Raw genomic sequence first — 21,304 nt, 5'->3', positions numbered from 1 at the left:
CCAACGCCCGAGACCAGGCTCTGGTCGTCCTGCCATCCAGCAGCCACCCTCCGGACCCAAGAGAGCGCGAGTGAAGCTTCGCGGACAGACGGTCAGGTCCCCCGTGTGGCTGCGCGCCCCTGCCCTAAGTCAGCTGGGGGCGGCAGGTGGCTACAGGCGGCCAAGGGAAGCAGCAGCGGCAGCGGAGGCAAAGGCGTGTCTGAGCGGGCGGAGGGCTCTCCGGCGACCTGTCCCGAGGATGCTGGGGGGCGATGCCCGGGGCCAGGGACGAGATCTGTCAGAAGGCACTGCTGCTACTGGCCGAGCTGTGCTCCAGCGGGGCGGTAGAGCACGACAGCTGCCAGGATTTTATCCATTACCTGCGGGACCGCGCCAGACCCCGGCTCACCGACTCAGGTGGGCGCTGCTGGGCGGGGTAGCAGGAGGAGGAAGGGAGGAGGATGGGGGAGGGCCAGAGCAAGGGATCTACTAAGGCCTGAAGTCTCCTCCTGAATGGGAGGGGGCGGCCACACCCGGAGACCATGCCGGGCTCCTGGCGCATGGCCCGGAGCTGTTTCCCCCAGCCCTCGGCTCCCTAAAGCTGGTGCCCAGCGCCTGCCTATCCCCATTGCCCACTGTCCGCACACAGATCTCGCGTGGCCCTGCCGCTTGGCCAGGGGCTGGGACAGTCTCATTAGAGAGCCCAGGGTTTTCACTCGGGGCTGCGAAAGGGCCTGAGACCCTATGAAACTCTGGGAAGTTGGGTTGGCTCTTCTTGAGCTCTGGACCGACAGTGAGAGGTGGCCCTGGGGGCTGTCTGGACCCGTCCAAGCGGCACTGGGTTTCTGCGGACGTGGCTCCGGGCACCAGAGTGACCAGCAATGGTTCAGGTTTGCCTTTTTTTTTTTTTTTTCCCCCGACTCTGTGATCAGGAGAGCGCTGTCCAGGGTCTAACGGTAGAAGGGAGAAAGGGACTCGTCTCCACCTGAAACCTGAGAACCCTAAGGCCCGGCTTGGCAGGACCACCCTGGCCAGAACAGTTCCTTAGGCGCTGGGCTGTGTGGGGTCAGGCCAAGCTGGCACAGCTTCTAGGGTGATCCCTGTGGCTTTGACTGTAAGAATTCTCTGCTTTGACGCTGTGGCATATAGCAGGTCACTGTGCCTTTAGCAGGCTGGGCGGCGTGCGGGAGCCCGGCACTAGTCAGGTTTCAGCAAGGCACCCGCTTTGGTATACACTAGGGAGACTTATAAAGCTTTCATTTCGGACCACTCTGGCTTAAGTCTTTCTACTTCATAGTTTTGAGGACAATACAAAAACGGCCCCGTAACTGTAAGGGCAGCACATAGCAAGAAAGGGACCTTCTGGTGGTGGAGGCGGCAACACCCAAAGACTAGGCAGCTGTTTCACCCTTCTACAAGCCTGTGATTCACACTTTTTCGGTAAGGGGAAAAGTTGCAAAGTCTCAACTTTTAAAAGTCAACAAATCACTTGGGTTTGTCTCCCCAAACTACAAGTTAACAGAGAATAAGAAAAAAAGGTTGGGAGGTGGGGGGGGGGAGGGGCGGGGAAGAAACCTGGTCAAAGAAAAAAAGCCCTGTTCAAAAGAATACAAATACTTTACAAAAAGTATTGGGTCCCCAGTCTCTTCAGGAAGTGAGAATAGCAAATGGCCAGTGAATTTTCTCCTTTACAATTTAAACTCAGGAACTAAAGAAGCTTTGGCCTCAAACTTACTCATCAGAGGAGAAGTAGCTGTCTTATCCAGCCCAAGTTTGGGGCAGGTTTCCCTCTTTTCAAGTAATACCACTACATAAACATTCAAATTTATTCTAAGGTAATAGGGAATTATTTGATTTACAAAAAAATTCAAAATGGGAATCTTTTCGATAGAAAGCTCGAATTTGTGCTTTTGAAAAGTTTTATTGATAGTTTATAAGTTATTTTCTGATACATATCCTCCCAGTTATAAAACCTTCCCTATAACAAAGCAAATTAGTTAGGCAAAACCAGAGCATCTGTAAGTGTATGCAGCATTAACATGCAGAGCACCCCCTCCCCACACTCATCTACCAAAATAAGAAAAGTGGATCATCTTTGAGTCCCAAATTGGTTCTTCCAAATATTTTGCATTCAAATGACTTTTTAGTGGTTTTGTTTGTGTTATTTTAGTCATTGTGTATACATTGCTCTCCTCCTGATTCTAATAACTTCCTTTTATATCACTTCAAACTCATCTCCCCCCCCCAAGTTCTTAAAAGGATCTATTTTGTGTAAAATTTCAGAAACCAGGTACATCTATACAAAATAAAAAGAGCACTGAACTCTGATACTTACACTATTTTGCCCATTGCAAAAGAAACAACCCTTAGACCTGTTGCCTAGAGTTACATTATATTAATCAAGGTTCTCAGATGAACAGAGGCAGAGTTCTGGGCTTGGAGACAGAGATATCTGGTTTTAGATCCCAACATTGACACTATTAGTCTACCCCTAAGTAATGCCCTTAACCTCTGGGTGCCTCTAAGATTTAGTTACTAAGTTAAGGACATTTGCAGTTAGGATTAATAGAGGGACTTCCCACACAACAAATTCTCTGAACTCTCAAAATCATAGATTCTTTGTGTATAAGATGAGTTCTATTGCAGTCACTTTAAAATGGCAATTTGTCTTTTTTAAAATGATGACTACATAGCTTGAATATCCCAACATGTTTTGTTCAATGTGCTTTTTATCAATCAAAAGTTACAGAATGAATGGCATGCTCTTGGACTGAAAAAAGACCTCACTACATTTTCACAAAAACTGACTCACACAGTGGTACTCTAAATCAATCTTTCCTTAGGGCAGCTCGAACTATTTGAATGAACTATAGAAAAAACAAGATCTTTAATCTCAAATCATGAGGAATGAAAAGAGACAGAAAGCAGCTGTTACTGTGTGAACCTATTTCACTTTTTTTTTGGGCAAATTTCAAATCCTGGGCTCAGTAACCATCAACAAAAAAATTCAAATGAGTGATCTATAAAATGAAATAATGTGCAAAGCCATGGATTTGAAAGTATTTCAATTTTGCTTTTAAAAGGAGTATTGTAAATTGAACAAAATAAGAACAAAAAATATTGCTTATGTGTATTATCCCTGGCCAATTTGGGTGGGCATTCAAGTGTTTGAAAGTCTGTCATATGAAAAGGGGATTAGACTTGTACTTGGCTCCAGAAGGCAGAACTTGGCCTCAAAGGCAATAAATGGAAGTAGCAAAGAAAGAAATATAGACTCAAAATAAGGAAAGACTTCCTACCAATTAGAGCCATCCATCCAAAAGTGGAAAGAGCTACCTCTGGAGTAGGTGTGTTTCTCTTCTTTGAGGAAAAGTTGAATGGCATTCAACAGGTATGTTGTATTCAATGTGTTATTGTTGTTCCAAGAATGGATAGACCTGTGTGATCTCTGGGGTCCCTAACTCAGAAATTCTAATTTCAATCTTTCTTTTTTGTGGAGCTTAAAAAATTCTTACTGTTAAAAAAAAGTTTTGTATAGATATGTTCTTCCTTCAATCTTTCCTGCTTCATATGTCTTTCCATGTTTCTTTGTATTCTTCATATTTGTAAAATGCACATTGAACTGATCATTTCTAATGACAAATAACATATTTCTATTGACAAATAAATATAATTTATTCATCCAGTCTCCAATAACTGAACATATAGATTATTTCCAATTTTACAAATAAAATTGCTGTGAATATTTTTTACAAAAAAAGTACATATTTTTTCTCTGAATAACAATCTTATGCTAAAGTCCCAGAGGTGAGGTCCATATTCTGTTTCTATATATTGTTATATTGCTTTCCAAAATGAATTCACCAATTCAAAGTTCTATTAGCAGTTTAATAGTATTCCTATTTCTCTAAAGCTCTGTCAAGATAGAATTTTATTCTGTTTACTTATTTTTGATAATTTGGTGGGGATAAATGATGCCTAAGTATGGTTTCAGTTTTAATTTTCCCAATTAATAGCATCTGAACAGTTTTGTATATGATTAATAATAAATTGCCTATTTGTATCCTTTAAATTTATCTATTGGAGAATTCAATTCAATCAACATTTATTAAGCATCTGTGCTGTGCAAGAGGCTGTATTAAGAGCATGAGTGTGGAAAAAATAATGAATATGTGTGAAGTAGTAGCAATCCTTATGTTTTTGGATATCAGCTTTTTTATTCCAAATATATTTACAATAGAGATCTTTCATGAAACTTCTCTTGACTCTTAAGTTGGGTATCTTATTTTGCTCTTCACAAACTTCTTATATTTACTGAATCAAATCAATTTGTTTTGTATGCTACAATAGATTTTTTTTGTTAAATGAATAGAAATATTCCTCTTTTCCATAACTGCAATAAATGTCATTCTTTTTCCTTCTAATTTTTTTTGATTTCCATAATACTAGGGCATTGATCCACATGGAGATTTATGAAATTAGAGATTCCAGATGGGAACTTTGAGGTTATCTGATCCAACCACCTTATTTTATACTTTAAAAACTGGGGCTCAGGTAATTAAATGATTTGTAAAATGTCATAAAAGTAGTAAGTGGCAGAGCCAGGATTCTAATGCAAGACCTTGGACTCTAAAAACAGCTCCTACTCAGCACAACTCTCCCTCCTCTTTCCATAAAATTTTGTGATATGTGAATGTAATAACTTGTCAAACTGCTACTTCATGTTCCATAGAATTTTACTGAATAAGATTTAGTGTTTTGTATTTTAATATTTAAATACTTTAAAGATCTATGAATCCTTCATTGCCATAATGAGTAGTGTTTTAGTGGAATAATTTATTTCAATATTTTATTATACCAGACTTACCAGACATGAGAGGCAAAGTGAGGTAGTAGACAGAAAACTAGCTTTAGAGCCAAGAAGATCTGGATTCAAGTTATATCTCTGCTATATATCTATGTGACCTTGGGCAAGTCCTTAACCTTTCAGTCCCCACGGGCAAATTTTTAAAGACTATCATTATAGAAAAGTTGCTAATCTGTATTGGTGGAAGAAATTATTTTTGAGCACCTCATTCCAATAAAATCATAACTCTGGACTTCCCCTCCCCCAGTCATCCATCCCCAATCAAATATCAGTACATATTTAATTTTAATTTTAGATTATCTATTCTTTCTCATTGACTTGCTTTTCTATTTTCATCTAATACCAGAATAATTCCCCATTATTCTATTTTCATAATCTCCTATATTTTTCCATATAAATTTTGTCATTTTAATTCATTCAGTGAGCTAGCTCATTAGTATTTTATTTTTATCAAATTAAGTATAAAAATGTACATACTTTCATTTTCACTATATTGGATCCACCTAGCCATGAACATTGAATATCCCTTCAATCATTCAATTCCCAATTTATATCTGTTAATACTGATTAATGGTGGTCATCTTATAGGGCTTTCTTTTTTTTTTTTTTTTTTGCTTATCTTCACAAGTTAATATCCAACTATTCAATATGTTTATTTTAATTTCTCCTGGATTTCTTCCCTGATGTATAGATATTAATGATTGTTCCTACAATTATCTTATATCACACTTAGCAAAGTCATTTATACCAATTTTTGTTGAGCGTCTTGGATTTTCTAAATATATTGGTTGTAAATAGAAATATTTAAAAATTTTATTTTCCTGTTTGCAAAATTTATTTTTCTTGGATCATTTTTATAGCTTTTCTTGGTAAAATGATGCTTCCTGTGCTCTTAGTGGGCAGGCCCACATTACCATTGTTTTTAGTGGCATGTTTCTTCATTTATAGAATGTTAGTTTTTAGTCTCAAATAAATCCTTTATCATATTAAGGACAGCATTCTGTATTTTTTCATTGTGTTTGACATAAGTGAATGCTGCATTTTACAGAGAGCCTGTTTTTTTCTTCATATGTTGCTATACTTAAGAGTTTTTGTGAGTTTTCTTATTGACATGATTTATTAGACTGATTGTTTTTCTAATATTAAACCACTCCCACATTTTCAATATAAACAAAGTAGTATTTTGCATCAGTATTCATTATTGATGTTATTATGTACCTTTTTTTTCCTACTTTTTGGAGGCCAGACTTGGCTAACATAAACATATATATGTTGTGGAAAGAATTATACACAATGGCATTTTTTCCATTTTTGAAGGTAATTTATATAGTAATATGGGGGGGGATTGTTCTTTGAAGTCTTAATTGAATTCACTTCTGGATCTGTTTTGTCAAGCTGCCTTTTTACATGGTCTTTCATTTATATCCTGTTTAATCCATCTGAAATTCTTTTGTTTAGGCTATTTCTTATTTTGTTTATTTCAACATTTTATATTTTTTAATATTTTTCCACGTCTTTTCTATTCTCTGATAGTTTTATTTTCCTTTTTTAATTTCAATAATCTGATTTTCACCTTACCTCATTTCTAATACCAAATTGCTCATTGTTTATCAAGTTTATTGATTTAAAAACACACTTATTTATCAATTTCATTGTTCTTTTATATTCCATCTCAATAATCTCCTTTTATTTTAACAATTTCATTCTTTGTGCTTACTTTTAGTATGTTCAGTTGTTTATTTTATAATTCCTTTAACTTTCAACAGCTCTGGGTTTAACTCTTTTGCATTAAAAGATATCAGTCTGATCATGTATTACTTTGACTGAATTATATAAACTTCAAAATGTTGCATTTTATTTCACTATCTTTAATATAATTTGCTTTATAATTTATTCTTTAGTTACTTATTATTCGATAAGCTATGTGTGGTTTCCCCAATTAAATGTGTGCTTCCAGAGGACAGAGACTACTTTGGTTTTGACTTTGCATCCATGCATCTAAATTAGTACATAACACATAGTAAGCAAGTCATTAGTTGTTCAATTGAATTGTTAAAAGAAATTTAATTTAATTTTTTTGAGTTTCCACATAGGTCTCTATTCTTTTATCACGTTTCCTTATTGATTACTATTTTATTATGTTTTTATCCACCAATATAACATTTCTAATCTCTGAATTTATTAACTATTTGTGCCTTATAGCATGAGCAGTTTTGAGGGATGTACCATGTGTATTTTAAAAAAGAGATACGCACTGTAGTTTCCTCTCAGTTTTCTTTATGTCTATCAAATTCAATTTCTTCAACACAGTACATATTTGGGTTAGTTTCTGCTTATCATTTTTGTCTGATTTAAAATTTTCTGTTAGTGTTGTATAAAAATCTGCCATTACCACTGATTATCTATCTCATCTTTGTGAAAAATCAGTTAACTTTCACTTTACAAATTTAGTCGCTAACTTCTATTTTATCAGGATTTAAATTTTATAATATTTTTCCTCAAATAAAGCTATATTATATTTGAACATGATATAATTTTCCCTTTTTACTTCTCTTAATACTTCATAATTTGATTTTAAATTGGTTGGATATCTTTACTATAAACTTTACATTTTCTTGTATTAGCAACTGCAAAGCACATTTTAGTTCACTCCATTGTTTTGTACCTCTATACATTTTTTGATATTTGATGTGTTTCTTTTAGGCATTCAATCCCTTTACATTGAAAGTTACAACTAATTTTACTTATCCTCTATCATTCTTTTCTCAATTATTAATTTTGTCAAAAAGGAATACAGTTTTCCTTATTTCAATAATGCTTTCCAAAATTTAACCAAAACAATACTGAACAAAATTCTTATATTTCAAATCAATCTGTAAGCTTTGCAAAAATTAGTTTAAAGTAGAAGTCTATTTCTGGGAGTTCTTTCACTAGCTTTCAACTTCATCCCTCTGCCTTTGTTTCTTTACCATGCACCCTTTTAATTAATCATTTCCTTGTTTAATTTCTTTGTCCCTCTCCCCTTTGTTTACTCAAGTAGATTCTCCTTTATTAATAGCCAAAACAGTATTACCATTGCTTTTTATCCCCCAGTGGTGATTCTATTGAAAAAATAACTAGTTAATCACAGTTGTAAAGTATCTATTGATATAAAACACTTAGTGATATGACACATTCTCTTCCAGAGGCTCTTGACTTTATTCTATCCAGTGTAAAAGCCATTCATAGGTCTTATTTACTCTTATTGCTTTTCCAAGACAAAAGTGCTACTTGAAGATGGACATCTTTATGATTTTAATGGCACTAACTATGGTAGGTACAAAGTGCATCAGTCAATATTTGTAGTTTGAATGAGCTCTTTTGTTTGCAGTTGAGTACCCAGACTTCTGTGATCAAACCTCTGAAAGAATCATCTCAAAGCTGCCCACAGGAAGTACATCTGTCCCTTGCTGTCCATAGAGAAACAGATCTCCTTTTTAGCTTAGGTTTTATACAATCTCATTTATATAGCGCTTCATTTATAGAGTGCTTTCATCATAACAATTCTGTGAGGAAGAAAATGCAAATATTATTATTCACATTATATAGATGAAAAACTGAGGCTCAAAGGGGTGGCACAATTTGCTCAATCTTTCATTAACTAGTATGTAATGAATTTTAAAGATATTTCTATCAAGGATGGAAGCAAAAGCATGTAACTAAGGGTAAACAAAAAGAACTTATAAATACTTGTAGTGGCAACCACACTGGCATACGCAGGATGGTTGCTAACACAGGTTCTTAGATCTGCTTTACTAGGAAAGATGGCTGTTTAAGGGGTCAATAATCTTTTATTTTTTTGCTTCTTTTTGAGATGGCAATGCAGGGCAATTGGGGTTAAGTGACTTGCCCAAGGTCACATGGCTAGTAAGTGTGTAGTGTCTGGGGCCAGATTTGAACTTAGGTCCTTCAGATTCCAGGGCAGGTGCTCTATTCACTGTGCCACTTAGCCTCCCTAACAATCTTTTTAAATTATATTCACTAGTTCAGGGGGAAAGTCAGCACCCTGAACTTCAGAGAAAATACCAAATGAGAAAATACAATCAGAGAAATAAAAACCAACAGACAGGGCTGTGACTGCCTGAATCAACTATATACTTTACATAAATCCCTGTATCAAGAGAACTTCACATCTGAGCAGTCAGGGAACTCTGAATATATGACCACTCAGAATCTAAACCAGGGAATCACAAGTTCCTTCTCACAAGAGAGCCTCCAAAGCAAAATACCAACTCAGAGTACACACACACACACACACACACACACACACACACACACTCACACACTCACTCACTCACTCACTCTCTCTCTCTCTCTCTCTCTCTCTCTCTCTCTCTCTCTCTCTCTCTCTCTCTTCTCAGGGGCAGAAGGCATCACAACCCTTGTAACTCAGTGCCTAATTAGAAATTAACAAAAGGTGTGAAAGTCTTCCTACAAGCAAGCTTCCTAATCAAGGTTGCCTTAATGGGCTCCACAGTGAGGTCCATTAATGGGCAGGGAAGATCTTAAATCCCATTAACATTACAATAATCTAAGGATAGAGTTGGGAGTGATAAATTTCAACATGAGCTGGCAAATATGATTGCTGAGGGGCAGCTAGGTGGCACAGTGAATAGAGCACCTGCCCTGGAGTCAAGAGGACCTAAGTTCAAATCCAGTCTCAGAAACAACACAAAAACTAGTGTGTGGCAAGTCACTTAACCCAAATTGCCCTCCAAAAAGAGGCAAATAAATAAATATGATTCCTGAATTGCTATCAGAGATCTTTGGAAAATTGTGGAGAACAGTAAAAATGGCAAAAGTCTGGAAAAGAGAAAGTGTGGTCCCCATAAAAAAAAAAAGGAAGACAGTAGAACTTTTAAATTGTGAACTTGACTTCAATTCCTAGCAAAATGCTAGAATAGTTTTCTAAGGAATGGGTTGCAATTAGAAGAGAAGTTATGACCTCAAAGAACTGGTTCCATTAAGAACAAATCATACTGGACTAACCTCATTTCCTCCTATACAGTGTCACTAGACTAGGTAGATCAAAGGAATATGTTCAAACTAGTTTATCTGGAATTTAGCAAAATAACTGACAAAGTTATTTATATTATCTTTTTTGGACAGCATAAACAGCTTCAAACTAGCTGATAGCATTGTTTTTGGTCAGTCACTCCAGTTGTGTTCGACTCTTCACGTCCCCATTTAGGGTTTTCTTGTCAAAGATATTGGGGTGGCTTTCCATTCCTTCTCCAGCTTATTTGACAGATAAGGATATTGAGACAAATAGGGTTAAGTGACTTGCCCAAGGTCATACAGTTAGCAAGTAAGTGTCTGAAGCATGATTTGAAATCAGGAAGATGAGTCTTCCTGACTTCAGGCCCAGAACACTATCCACTGCACTACCTAGCTGCCCTGGGGTTCTCATAGTTAGTTTTATTTGAAACTGGTTCACCAGACCTAAATATTAGGGATTAAAGAATGGATTGATATGATACTGAAAGTTAGTCTTTAATGGTGTGCTCTAGGGATCTCTCATTAGTCATTTCCTGTCTTTTTTTATCAGTGTCTCTTTCATGAATTCCTAGGTAGCATATTTATCAAAGTCATGAAAAATACAAAACTAAAAGGAATAGCCAATAGCTGTTATGACACAATTAAGATCTCCAAAGATCTCAAAAGACTAGAATGATGTGCCAGATAAAATAGAATCGTATTTAATAGGGACAAACTAAAACCTTACATATCAAGAAACTCTCATCTTTTCAACATCAGTATCCTGATGATGATTCTATATGATTGCAAATTTGGGTTCTAGAATTTCCAAAGACTTAGAACTGCAGATAACCCAAAAATCAATGGAGATACTCAAGGTAACATAAATAGGTTGCAGCATATTTTTAACAATGACCTACGTCCAAGTTTGGGGTAAATGTTTAGCAATTGGCTCTTTGGGAGGAAATGTATGCATGACACAAATTTAAGTTTCTTCTGAATTATTAACATTTTATTAATCTCTTTCTTAAGTCTAGAAAATCAACAAGACAATAAATCAAGTCCTGATCTGTCGTGTTTACCAATTTCTAAGATTTAAATACTCATACTGAAATTTTAATAATTTGCTCTTATGAACTGGTACAAGCTGACTCCAGTATGTTCCTGATTATATACAGGATTTAATGAAGTATTTATTAAGCATTTGCTACATGCAAAGGAAGTAGTCTAAAGAATATCGTGCTAGAAATGTAGGATTATAAAAGGAAGTGTTACCCATTTTAGAGAAAGGAGGAAGCATAGAAGTCCAAATATTATAGCAGTAACCATGAATTACAGAAAACAACTGAGAGACACCTCCAACACATTGAGGTAATCGTCTATGGGAGACTATGGAAAAGAATCATGTAGAATAACCTAGGTTATTATCTAAGTGGGGAGAATACTCACATTTTTATATCACAAATCCACTAAAGCATGCTTATTACTACTGAAATAGTACCCATTCTCTACATACATCACAGCACATTCTTTGAGGGGCTGGGTCTCTCTAGCTTGCCTAGACTGGAGGCACAATGGCTACTAAGGAGGCAGTCTCGATGCTGATGGGCACAGAAGTTTGAACTTGTTCTGTTTTCCTAACCTGGGCCAGTTCACTCTTCTTTAGGCAGCTTGGTGGCCCTCTGTTCCTGGGGCTTAGTATTTGGGCACCAGACTTAGAACCTAATTGGATTTATCCTTACAGCCGTTCAGAACTCTCAAACTCAAGGGGTCCACAAGCCTCATCTGCCCCCAGCAGCAGGGAGTGTAGACCTATGCCCAACACAGCACATTCTTATAAAGATTTTTTAAAGATGAAAATGTAGGTATTTGGGTCAATCTTTGCTGGTGTCTTCTCAGTGTCTTTTTTTAATGATTCATTCCATGTTCTTTTCTATTATTTTGGATTCTTTCTCCCTCTGAGATATTTTGAAAATCAATCCTCAAGGCCTTTTAATAGTGTGCTGCCTCTGACCCAGCTTTCTTCTTCATGTCTTTGTTCAGGTACAGCTGTTCTTCATGACTTCATCTTCCCAAGGGCCATTTTCTACTTCCTAACACACTACATGGGGTACTGGCATACTAGAGCCCAAATGTGCATAAAAATAGACCAGCATAAAAACATCAGAATATTTGTTCCATTTCATATCTTCTTATTAACATTCTTTAGATCTCATATACAAATACCCTGGAATGATCGGGCCAACCTAGCTTTATCCCACCACATGGTCCCTATGATTTCAACTGATTTTTCCTGCTTTTATGCAACAAAACTGTCCCTAATCTTCCATCATCCTCTTCCTCCTTGAATAAACAAATAACAAAGAAAATATGACAGATCTCAGGTGAAATTGGGTAGAAATACAATAAAGAGGCATTTTAATCATTATGCTTTTTGTAAATATTAGTATTTCTACCTAATATGACCATCTTTTTTAGGGTGCATATGGTATATTTTTGTCAGTATATTGCTTCATATATAAGGATCATATTTCAATACTAGCTTGGTTAAAAACCAGAGAGCTAAAGAAACTTTCTACAGCCTCTGTAATAGGACCCTGGGAAGTACACCCTTAATAAAAGATCTGAATGATGGTTAGTAAAGTTCTAAGATTTTTAACACATTTTTTTCCTTTCTTTTACTCATCAGACTATTGTGACTATCAAACATGGACAAGAAAACAAATTAGGAAATTCTTGTGTAGATAGCTTGTGTAGATTAGGGCATGAAAAAGCTAGGATATTAACTGTGCTGAATTCTCATTAAAGCTGTACTGTGTAGAATAACAGCAGAGTTATTAAATGGAAGATGTTCATTTAATATGATAGTAAGGGGTAATTTTTCAATATCTCTGAATCAGTCAGTGAGATTGTGTATTGGCCAAAGTTTAATATTTGAAAAGACACTCAGTGAAACTATTTAAATTGAACCAATCTTTATTAAGCATCCATTCATGTAACTACTCTCTGTGTTAGTTGCTAAGGAAGATACAAAGATGAAAATGGCACATTTCCTACTTTCAAGAAGCCTATAATCTAGGAGAGGAGATAATATTCATGTAGGAAATAACCCACAGAATATAATAAGCATGGAGGGGAGGAACAAAACTCCCCAAGAGTTCAGAAGAGTCGCTTCTGGCTTGAATGATCAAGGAAGTTTTCATGGAGAAAATGGACATCCACTTTCTGAGCATGTAGTAGAAAGGAATTTTATTCAGGGAGAGGTTGTTCAAGATAACTGCTGAGATAACTTCCAACTCTTATGGTTCTATGAAAAGGAGCACCGGGAAGAACAACGGCATAGAACCCAATCTGGAGAGAATATTCAGAAGGGTTGAAGCTGTAGAGTGGCCACAAAAAGTGAGGAGGACAAGGCAATTAGGTAATCATTTTTTACCTTCAAGTAGAATCAAGGGTGTGGAAACCAGGTCAAAGTGAGGCAATAGGAAAAGCAACTAACAAAACTGTCTTAGAAATCTTACAATAAAGAGATGAAAAGAAATGGGGTGATAGATTGAGAAGGAATCAAGGTAAAGCAAGGGCTGTGAAAGGCTAAGATGGACCTGAGTATTTTGGTTATCAGATGGGAACCAGTAGGAGTGAGGAGATTAAAAATTCAGGAAAATGTAAATTCCTTGAGGACAAGGGCTGATTTTAATTTTGTTATCTGTGTCCTCAATCTAAAACATAGCCTTATATGTAGTAGAGACTAATGTAGCCATACTGAAATAAATGGAGAGTAGAGGTGATCAATTGAGAAATTATCTAGAAACAATTAAGGATTAGATCAAGAATGGATGATAGGGTTAAGTTCAGTGACCCAAAGGGACATAACATTGTCTGACAGTTAAAGCAAGGAAAAGAAAAGGTGGGTGAAGGTATACAAAGGTTTTTAGAATCACAGAATCTCAGAAGCATCATCAGAGGACATCTAGTCTGACCTCATACCTAAATAGGAACCTCCACTATGATAAATCCCACAAATGGTCATCTAGCTTCCACTTGAATATTTCCATGGCAAACTCACCATCTCCTGAAGCAGTCCATTGTGATTTTTGTTGTTGTTTTCTAGTTGTTTCAGTCGTGTTCGATTCTTTGTGACCCCGTTTGTGGGTTTCTTGGCAAAGATACTGGAGTGGTTTGCCATTTCCTTCTCCAGCTTATTTTACAGATGAAGAAACCAAGGCAAAAAGGGTTAAGTGACTTGCCCAGGGTTATATAACTAGTATCTGAGGGTAAATTCAATCTTCCTGACACCAAGCCCAGTACTCTATCCTCTGTGCTACCTAGTTGCCCATAGCTCTAATTGTTATAATGGTTGTCCTCATATTAAACTAAATCTGCTTCTCTTCATCTTCTATCCCTCACCCTTAGTTCTGTTCTCTTGGGTCAAGTAGAATACTGTTCATCCCTTTTCCACACACTAGTCCACCAAATACTTAGATTTAGAATATAGACTAATAGATTCACAGAATGATAGATATATGGGACCTCAGAGATCATCTGATCCAACCTCCTCATTTTACAGATGAAGTGACACTCAAGTTGGCTAAGTCATCCCATTCTAATGAGTTCCTTTTAGAAGAACTGAACAGTTTAAGAGTAAGAGCAGAGAAGGTTGATGATGGGGGTACCTAGGTTGTAGGTACAACAACAAAAATCACAATGGACTGCTTCAGGAGATGGTGAGTTTGCCATGGAAATATTCAAGTGGAAGCTAGATGACCATTTGTGGGATTTATCATAGTGGTGGTTCCTATTTAGGTATGAGGTCAGACTAGATGTCCTCTGATGATGATTCTGTGATTCTAAAAACCTTTGTATGCCTTCACCCACCTTCTCTAAATAAGGAATCAATATTTAGTATATGCTATACTTTGAATCACTTTTCTGTGTCATGTTTTGTTGTTGATTGTGGGAAGCAGATCAAGAGTGGGTCTACCTATCTTACCTAAGCTATAATTATAGCAGTCACTCAAAGACTTGGTCTCAATTCTGATCAGCATGAGACATTTGATGTCTGTTTCCATCCTGGGCCTGTTTGCCTCTCCTTAGCAGTCTGGGGTCTACCCTTCTCTACCCACCTCTCCATCCTGGCTCATGGGAACTCACTATATTGATGCCAGACTTAGGTTGGATGCCTATGGCCTGCTACAGCTCAAAACTCCTGAGCTCAAGAAATTTACCATCCTCATCCCTTTGGTAGTAGGGATTAGATCTATGAACCACTACATACATGTCACTGTGCCTGGAATCACTTTTCATTAAAGTTAATGCTAATTGAAAGCATGCAAAAGATCATTTCCATCCCAGAAGTTGATGAAGTATTGAAGGAATCATGTATAAAGGCATAATTTGCTTTTCTATTAACAAGAATTTATTAACATATTGTTATGTGATATTAAACAGCCTCTTTGAAAATATTTTAAATTAATCAAATGTGCCATTATTTTTTTTAAAGCAATCGGGGTTAAGTAACTTGCTCAAGGTCACACAGCCAGTTATTTCTGGGTATGATGCTAAGTATCTGAGCCCAGATTTGATCCCCAGGTCATCCCGACACTGGAGCCAGTGCTCTTACTCGCTGAGCCACCTGGCCGCCCCTATTATTTTAATGGTATTTCTCCAATATGAGTCTATGACTGCTTTAGAAGATTCTTTTGGCACCTTGGTGGATTCATGATTTTATCAATATGGGATCTCCCTTCAGTGACACATATAGAAACTCACCCATGTCTTCTTATCCCATGCAATTCTTGTCCTTCCCAGTGTCTTCCTAGAAAATCTAATTAGAAAAGCCCTCCTCTTCTTGTTTTAGAATCTCTTGAGCTACCAATGTAGTGCTTCAGCTGCCTATCTCTTATTAAGGAAACAGGAGTCAAGAAGACTGAATCTTGCCTCAGTCACTGACTAGCTGTGGGACCCTGGGCAAACCATTTAACTTCTCAGTCTCAGTTTTAACATCCAGAAAATGGAGACAATAATAGCATCTACCTCACAGGGTTGTTGTGAGGATCAAATGAAATAATGTATGTAAAGTACTTTGCAAACCTTGAAATCTTATATAAGTGCTATTATTATTTTTTATTCTATGTGATTGACATTTTTCCAGTTTTTCATAATTTGAGTAGTCTTTTGAGTGCCTTCTTAAATAGTCATTAAGTCAACATCATATAATTTGACACTCAGTAATTTAAGTGTGTGAAAGTGGTCATAGGAGAAGACAGCAAAGACTATGTTTTTAAATTATGATCAAAAAATGAAAATATCAAAAAATCTGTGGTTTTGAATACCTCCCACCTACCTATCATAAATACTTAAGTAACTTGCTCAAGGTACACAGCCAGTTATTTCTGGGTGTGGTGCTAAGTATCTGAGCCCGGACTTGATTTCCCAGGTCATCCTGACCCTGGGGCCAGTGCTCTTACTCGCTGTCCTACCTGGCTGCCCCATAAATACTTTTTTTTATACTCCCTATATTTCCCAGGCTGAAATACAGCAGCCACTCAGGTCCAACCTCACTGCTGATTAGCACAGAAGCTTTAACCTGTTCTATTTCTGACCTGGGCTAGGCTGCCCTTCTTTCGGCAGCCTAGTGCCCCCACACCCCAATTCCTGTTTGCTAATCATCTTGATGACAGAGTGAGTGTGGATTCCTTTTTGGCTTTATCCCTACTGTAGTACAGAACTCCTGAAGTAAAGCAACGCTCCAGTCTCAGTTTCGCCCATAGAATAAATAACAGGCATGTACCACCATGCCTAGCCATAAACCTTAAAAAAAAAAAAAAGAAAATCAAAAAGTATTAGATATGGTGAACACTGAAAAACAGCCTAAACAATGAAATTTACTTCCATATTCATCATGGTAAGCTATTGATTTCAGACAACAATCACTTCAGAATAAAGATTTCAATGTGTAGTTAGATTTTTGGTTTTTCTGACCACAGATAGTAGTCACAATCAACAGAAGCACCAAATGCAAAGGAAAGAAATATGAGAAGGCAAAGAATGAAGCTTTGGGAGGCTGAACTTGACCTATTTAAATAAGCCGTTAATAGTTTTTTTTTTTTAATGTTAACTAGACTAAAGTAAAGGCATGGATTCTGATTGTTATCATTTCTTAGAGAAGTTTCACCAAACCAAAACCATTCTGACAATAAGACCACACTAGTGTAAGGGACATTATAAGGTAATGAGTAATATCTCATAACAAAACAACAAAAATCAGAGGACAAAACAAGAAGCCTGCAGAGAACTTAGTATGAGACATAGATGAAACAAATCATCCCATGAGTATTTGTAGCAAAAATAAGCATACGAACAACAAATAGATTTAAATAGGCCATACCCAACACTTTTTCTAGCAATCTGTTCTCATTGGCAATAATAACTTTTCCACCATATTTGATTCTACCACTGTTGTAGCTGATGTGAAGAAGTGACGATGACATTTAAGTCAGGAAGAATACCCAGATTTATGGAGTTTGTAGATATAGTTCACATAGATTTTAGGAAAGCATTTGAAAAGTCATTAATGCTATTCTTATGGAAAAGATGGAACTATGTGGGATCTGTGACAATACACTTGGGTGGATTTGGAATAGGTTGGCTGGTGGACCCAAAGAATAGTCATTACTGGTTATGCTTCTTGGCCATTTCCAGACTATGCCAACGATATTCTGACCCTCCTCTTCCAGCTGGAATGTGGACACTCCTCCTAGGACCCTGATCTCTAATAGGTCAGCTTTCACTTTTCTTGCCCAGAACCAGGATCGTACATCATTTCCCAACCAAACAGTCCTGCTGCATGGGTACCCTTGTACCTTACCTTTCCAACTCCAGCTCTTTCGTATGTATTGTTTTTGCCTATCAGAATATAAGCTCATTGTGGGAAAAGGTTATCCTCCTTTCTTCGATTTGTGTCCCCAAGCACTAAGCAAAAGGCTTGGCACATAGTTAACACTTAACAAAATTTTTACCTATTCATTCAAAGACACCCTGGAAAGAACTCTAGAAGAGTGACCTTAAGACCTGCACTTGGCCATATGCTATTTAACATCTATTTCGGTGACTTGGATAGACATATATGGAATGCTCATTAAATTTTCATGACAGAAGTTTAAGAGGGATCACTACAATCCTAGATGGCAGAGTTGGTGAACAAAAGCAATTACTGAGTAGAATATTGGACTAAATCTAAAAATATAAAATGTATTGGAAATAGGTGTAAAGTTTTTCACTTGAGATTTTAAAAAATCAGCTTTACGGTGGCAGTAGCATAGCTAGATGGGAATTCATCTGAAGATGTCATGGACCACGAGCTTGATATGAGTCAGTATTGTTATGTGGAAGCTAAGAATTGTAAAAATGGTCCAAAGCTCCATTGAGGACCACAGTGTTCAGGACTAGGGACATGAAAGTCCTGCTGTGCTCTGCTCTGGCCTGAATACATCCTGGGTTCCAGGTGTCATTTATTGGAAACGATATTGTTATTTAGGACAGTGTCTAGAAAATGGCAACCAGGCTAGTAAAGAACTTTGAGATCATGTCAAATGAGGAGCAGTTGAAGGAAAATGATGTGTCTTTTTTAGCCTGTGATGATAGATATGTTTAAAAGCTTGAAAGGCTGTCATGTGGAAGATGGTTGGAAGGGAAGGGAAAGGGAATAAGCATTTATATCATACCTACTATGTACAAGTTACTGTACTAAGTACTTCACAAATATTATCTCATTTGATCCTCACAATAGCTTTGGGAGGTATGACTATCCCCATTTTACAGTTGAGCAAACAGAGGCAGACAGAGATTAAATGACTTTGTCCAGCATCACACAGCTAATGAGTGTCTGATTTGAACTCAGGTCTTATTGACTTCAGGCCCAGGGCTCTATCCACCGTGTCCTCTAGCTCTCATGTTGGCTAAAGAGAATGCTGAGGATGGGATCTGGGATCCGGGATCCCAATCTGGGATCAGAGCTTATTTCTCACACTGGTTGTACAACCTCAGCCTCTTCATCTATAAAATGAGGATAATAGGGATAATTGGAATGTAGGCCCAGTTTCACTAGGTTATCAGGATCAGATAGATCATTTAGATAAAGTATTTTTAACTTAGAAATGTTATGAGTTTTGCATATTATTTTTATAGTCATTATTATTGTTCTGGTTTGGTCCAGAGGTCAGAACTATGGACAAAGGAGAGAAGTTACAGAGAAAGAAATGTTGGTTTGGTGGTAAGAAAAACTTCCTGACAATTAGGCGTATCCAAAAATAGAAAGGGTTGCCTTGGAATAGCAAGCTCCCCTTCATTGGAGGTTATTAAGTAAAGTCTGAATGGCCTCTTGTAAGGTATGCTAAAGAGGACATTCTTTGTTAAGTTATGGGTCAGACTAGATGGTCTCTGAGGTTTGTTCTAACATCAAAATTCTGTGAAATGCATACAAAATAAATCTGCATTAGAGGTAATATATACATACAAACATATTTTTTAAATATACAAGAATCTGATCTTAAGATGGGTCAAAAATTCAAAAAGAATGGAAAAGATCATAGACAATATGGTAGAAGAAATATTCTAACCCTCCCCCCATACGACCCGGAAATTAAGCTTTTATTGTACTTAAAAGATATTGAAGTCATCTTTAAGATTGAACCTGCTCAGACAACTAAAGAATTAGTTATTGATGTCCCTTTGTGGACACCTAAACACAAAACATCCACAAGGAACTCTGGGTACTTGCAGATACTTGGCTAGTAGACTACCATGTGCTACTCTGGGAGAGATAACCTTTGCTTAACTGAATCTATTTACAATGTCCTCGATTGTTGTCCTCATAGAATAACTTCTCCTTGCCTTCTTCTACTGTTGAATGACCTACATATGTCTCATTGCATTTAATTAAACTACCAGGGGACTGACCTGAGTCAGGCCCAGCTTAGAACAGTTATTCTACTCTCAAAAAAAAAAGTAATTGCAATGACATTTAGTAGCTACTGGCCCATAGTCCTCTTTCTAATGTCTATAATACCTATTTATGATGCTTTCTCATCTCTTTGAAATTTTTACCAATATGGTCCATCCATCCATGGAGGGTATCCTTAAAAAATGAAAATGGGACATTTTTTCTACAGTGTACTATATGACCATAGGACTTAAAGCTGGAAAGGATCTTTAGTGGTCAGATACACACTTGCATTATTTAAATGGAAAAACTAGGTCTCAGAAAAGTCAGGTTTCTTGCCCATAGTCACATAGGGCAGTGAGCAGCAAGTTATGACAAGTCAAAGTCTTTCTACTCCAAATCCAAATACTTTCCACTGTACCATGTTAACCACTTCTTTGTAGTCATACAACTAATTGGCATGAAATCTAAGATTCTGGAGTGTCTCTTGTTTGTTGATTTTCAGTTAATAGGAAGAACAACATTGTGGTAAACCTTGTGGGAACTGCCAATTTCAGTCTCAAGCTTTCTACCACAACTTCTGCCTAAAACTTTTTAGAAGCAATGTCACCTTTTAAAAGTTTCATTTTGCACTTGGTATTAATATTTTATTTAAATTATAATATAATAAATTAATAGCTTTTGAATGGAACCACTACATTTTATCTGTAAAAGAACTTCTCAATACAGTATTTTGTTCTCTTCAGCCATAAACAATAAAACAAACTCCAGGAAGCATGTTTGTTCTTTCCTTGGTTGCTCTGCTTTCAGGTAGCGCATCTCTCTCCTTCCTACACATTGCCCTTTCTGATTCTCTCTTTTCTTCACTCACTGCCCCATTTCTTTCTCCCTCTGTTTCTCCCCTCATTTCTCTTTTCCTTTCTTACTTCCTTCCTTCTTTCTCTTCCCCTTTATTTCCCCTCTCCATTTCTGTCCCCCATTCTTCCTTCTTTCTTCTAATAATTTGCTTACAAGGTATAATGGTGGGGTTTTATACCCCCAAACCCAATTAACTCGAAAGGCCCAGACAGCTGGGACAGCTAGATTGAATCATTCAATTGGTTAAAGGAATAGACTAGTTAGAAATGATCTGATCATTAGATAGACAAATGATGCCACACAGGACATGTCTTTTTGATTGGCTGAATCAGACTTATCTCCAGGCCTATGTAGAACACAACAAGACAGTTTGGAATTATATATTCCAGTAGTAGGTTGACTCTAGTGGTGAAAGACTCTAAGAAAGAATAATTGCAGGGTGGCTAGGTGGTGTAGTGAGTAGAGCACTGGCCCTGGAGTCAGGAGGACCTGAGTTCAAATCCAGCCTCAGACACTTTACACAAAAACTAGCTGTATGACCTTGGGCAAGTCACTTACCCCAAATTGCCCTCCAAAAAGCAGAAGGAAAGAAGGAAAGAAGGAAGGAAGGAAGGAAGGAAGGAAGGAAGGAAGGAAGGAAGGAA

The 21,304-nt window shown here is 37.2% G+C and overlaps 1 protein-coding gene across 1 annotated transcript in view; it reads left to right on the top strand.

Annotated features, from left to right (window-relative positions):
* The first annotated feature begins 251 nt into the window (after window positions 1–251).
* SYT9 (synaptotagmin 9) overlaps window positions 252–21,304 on the top strand; it is a 165,308-nt gene continuing 144,255 nt past the window's right edge. The window contains exon 1 of the mRNA XM_069073379.1: window positions 252–396. Within this exon, the coding sequence (XP_068929480.1) occupies window positions 252–396 (145 nt within the window). The remainder of the gene's footprint in view (window positions 397–21,304) is intronic.

This window comes from Petaurus breviceps, unplaced genomic scaffold (assembly GCF_028583685.1).
Source record: "Petaurus breviceps papuanus isolate PSGF00001 unplaced genomic scaffold, PetGlider_PUasm1.0 140, whole genome shotgun sequence".
NCBI classification, from domain to species: domain Eukaryota; kingdom Metazoa; phylum Chordata; class Mammalia; order Diprotodontia; family Petauridae; genus Petaurus; species Petaurus breviceps.
Note: the sequence above shows the minus strand (reverse complement) of the source record. Positions and strands in the feature narration are given on the sequence as shown.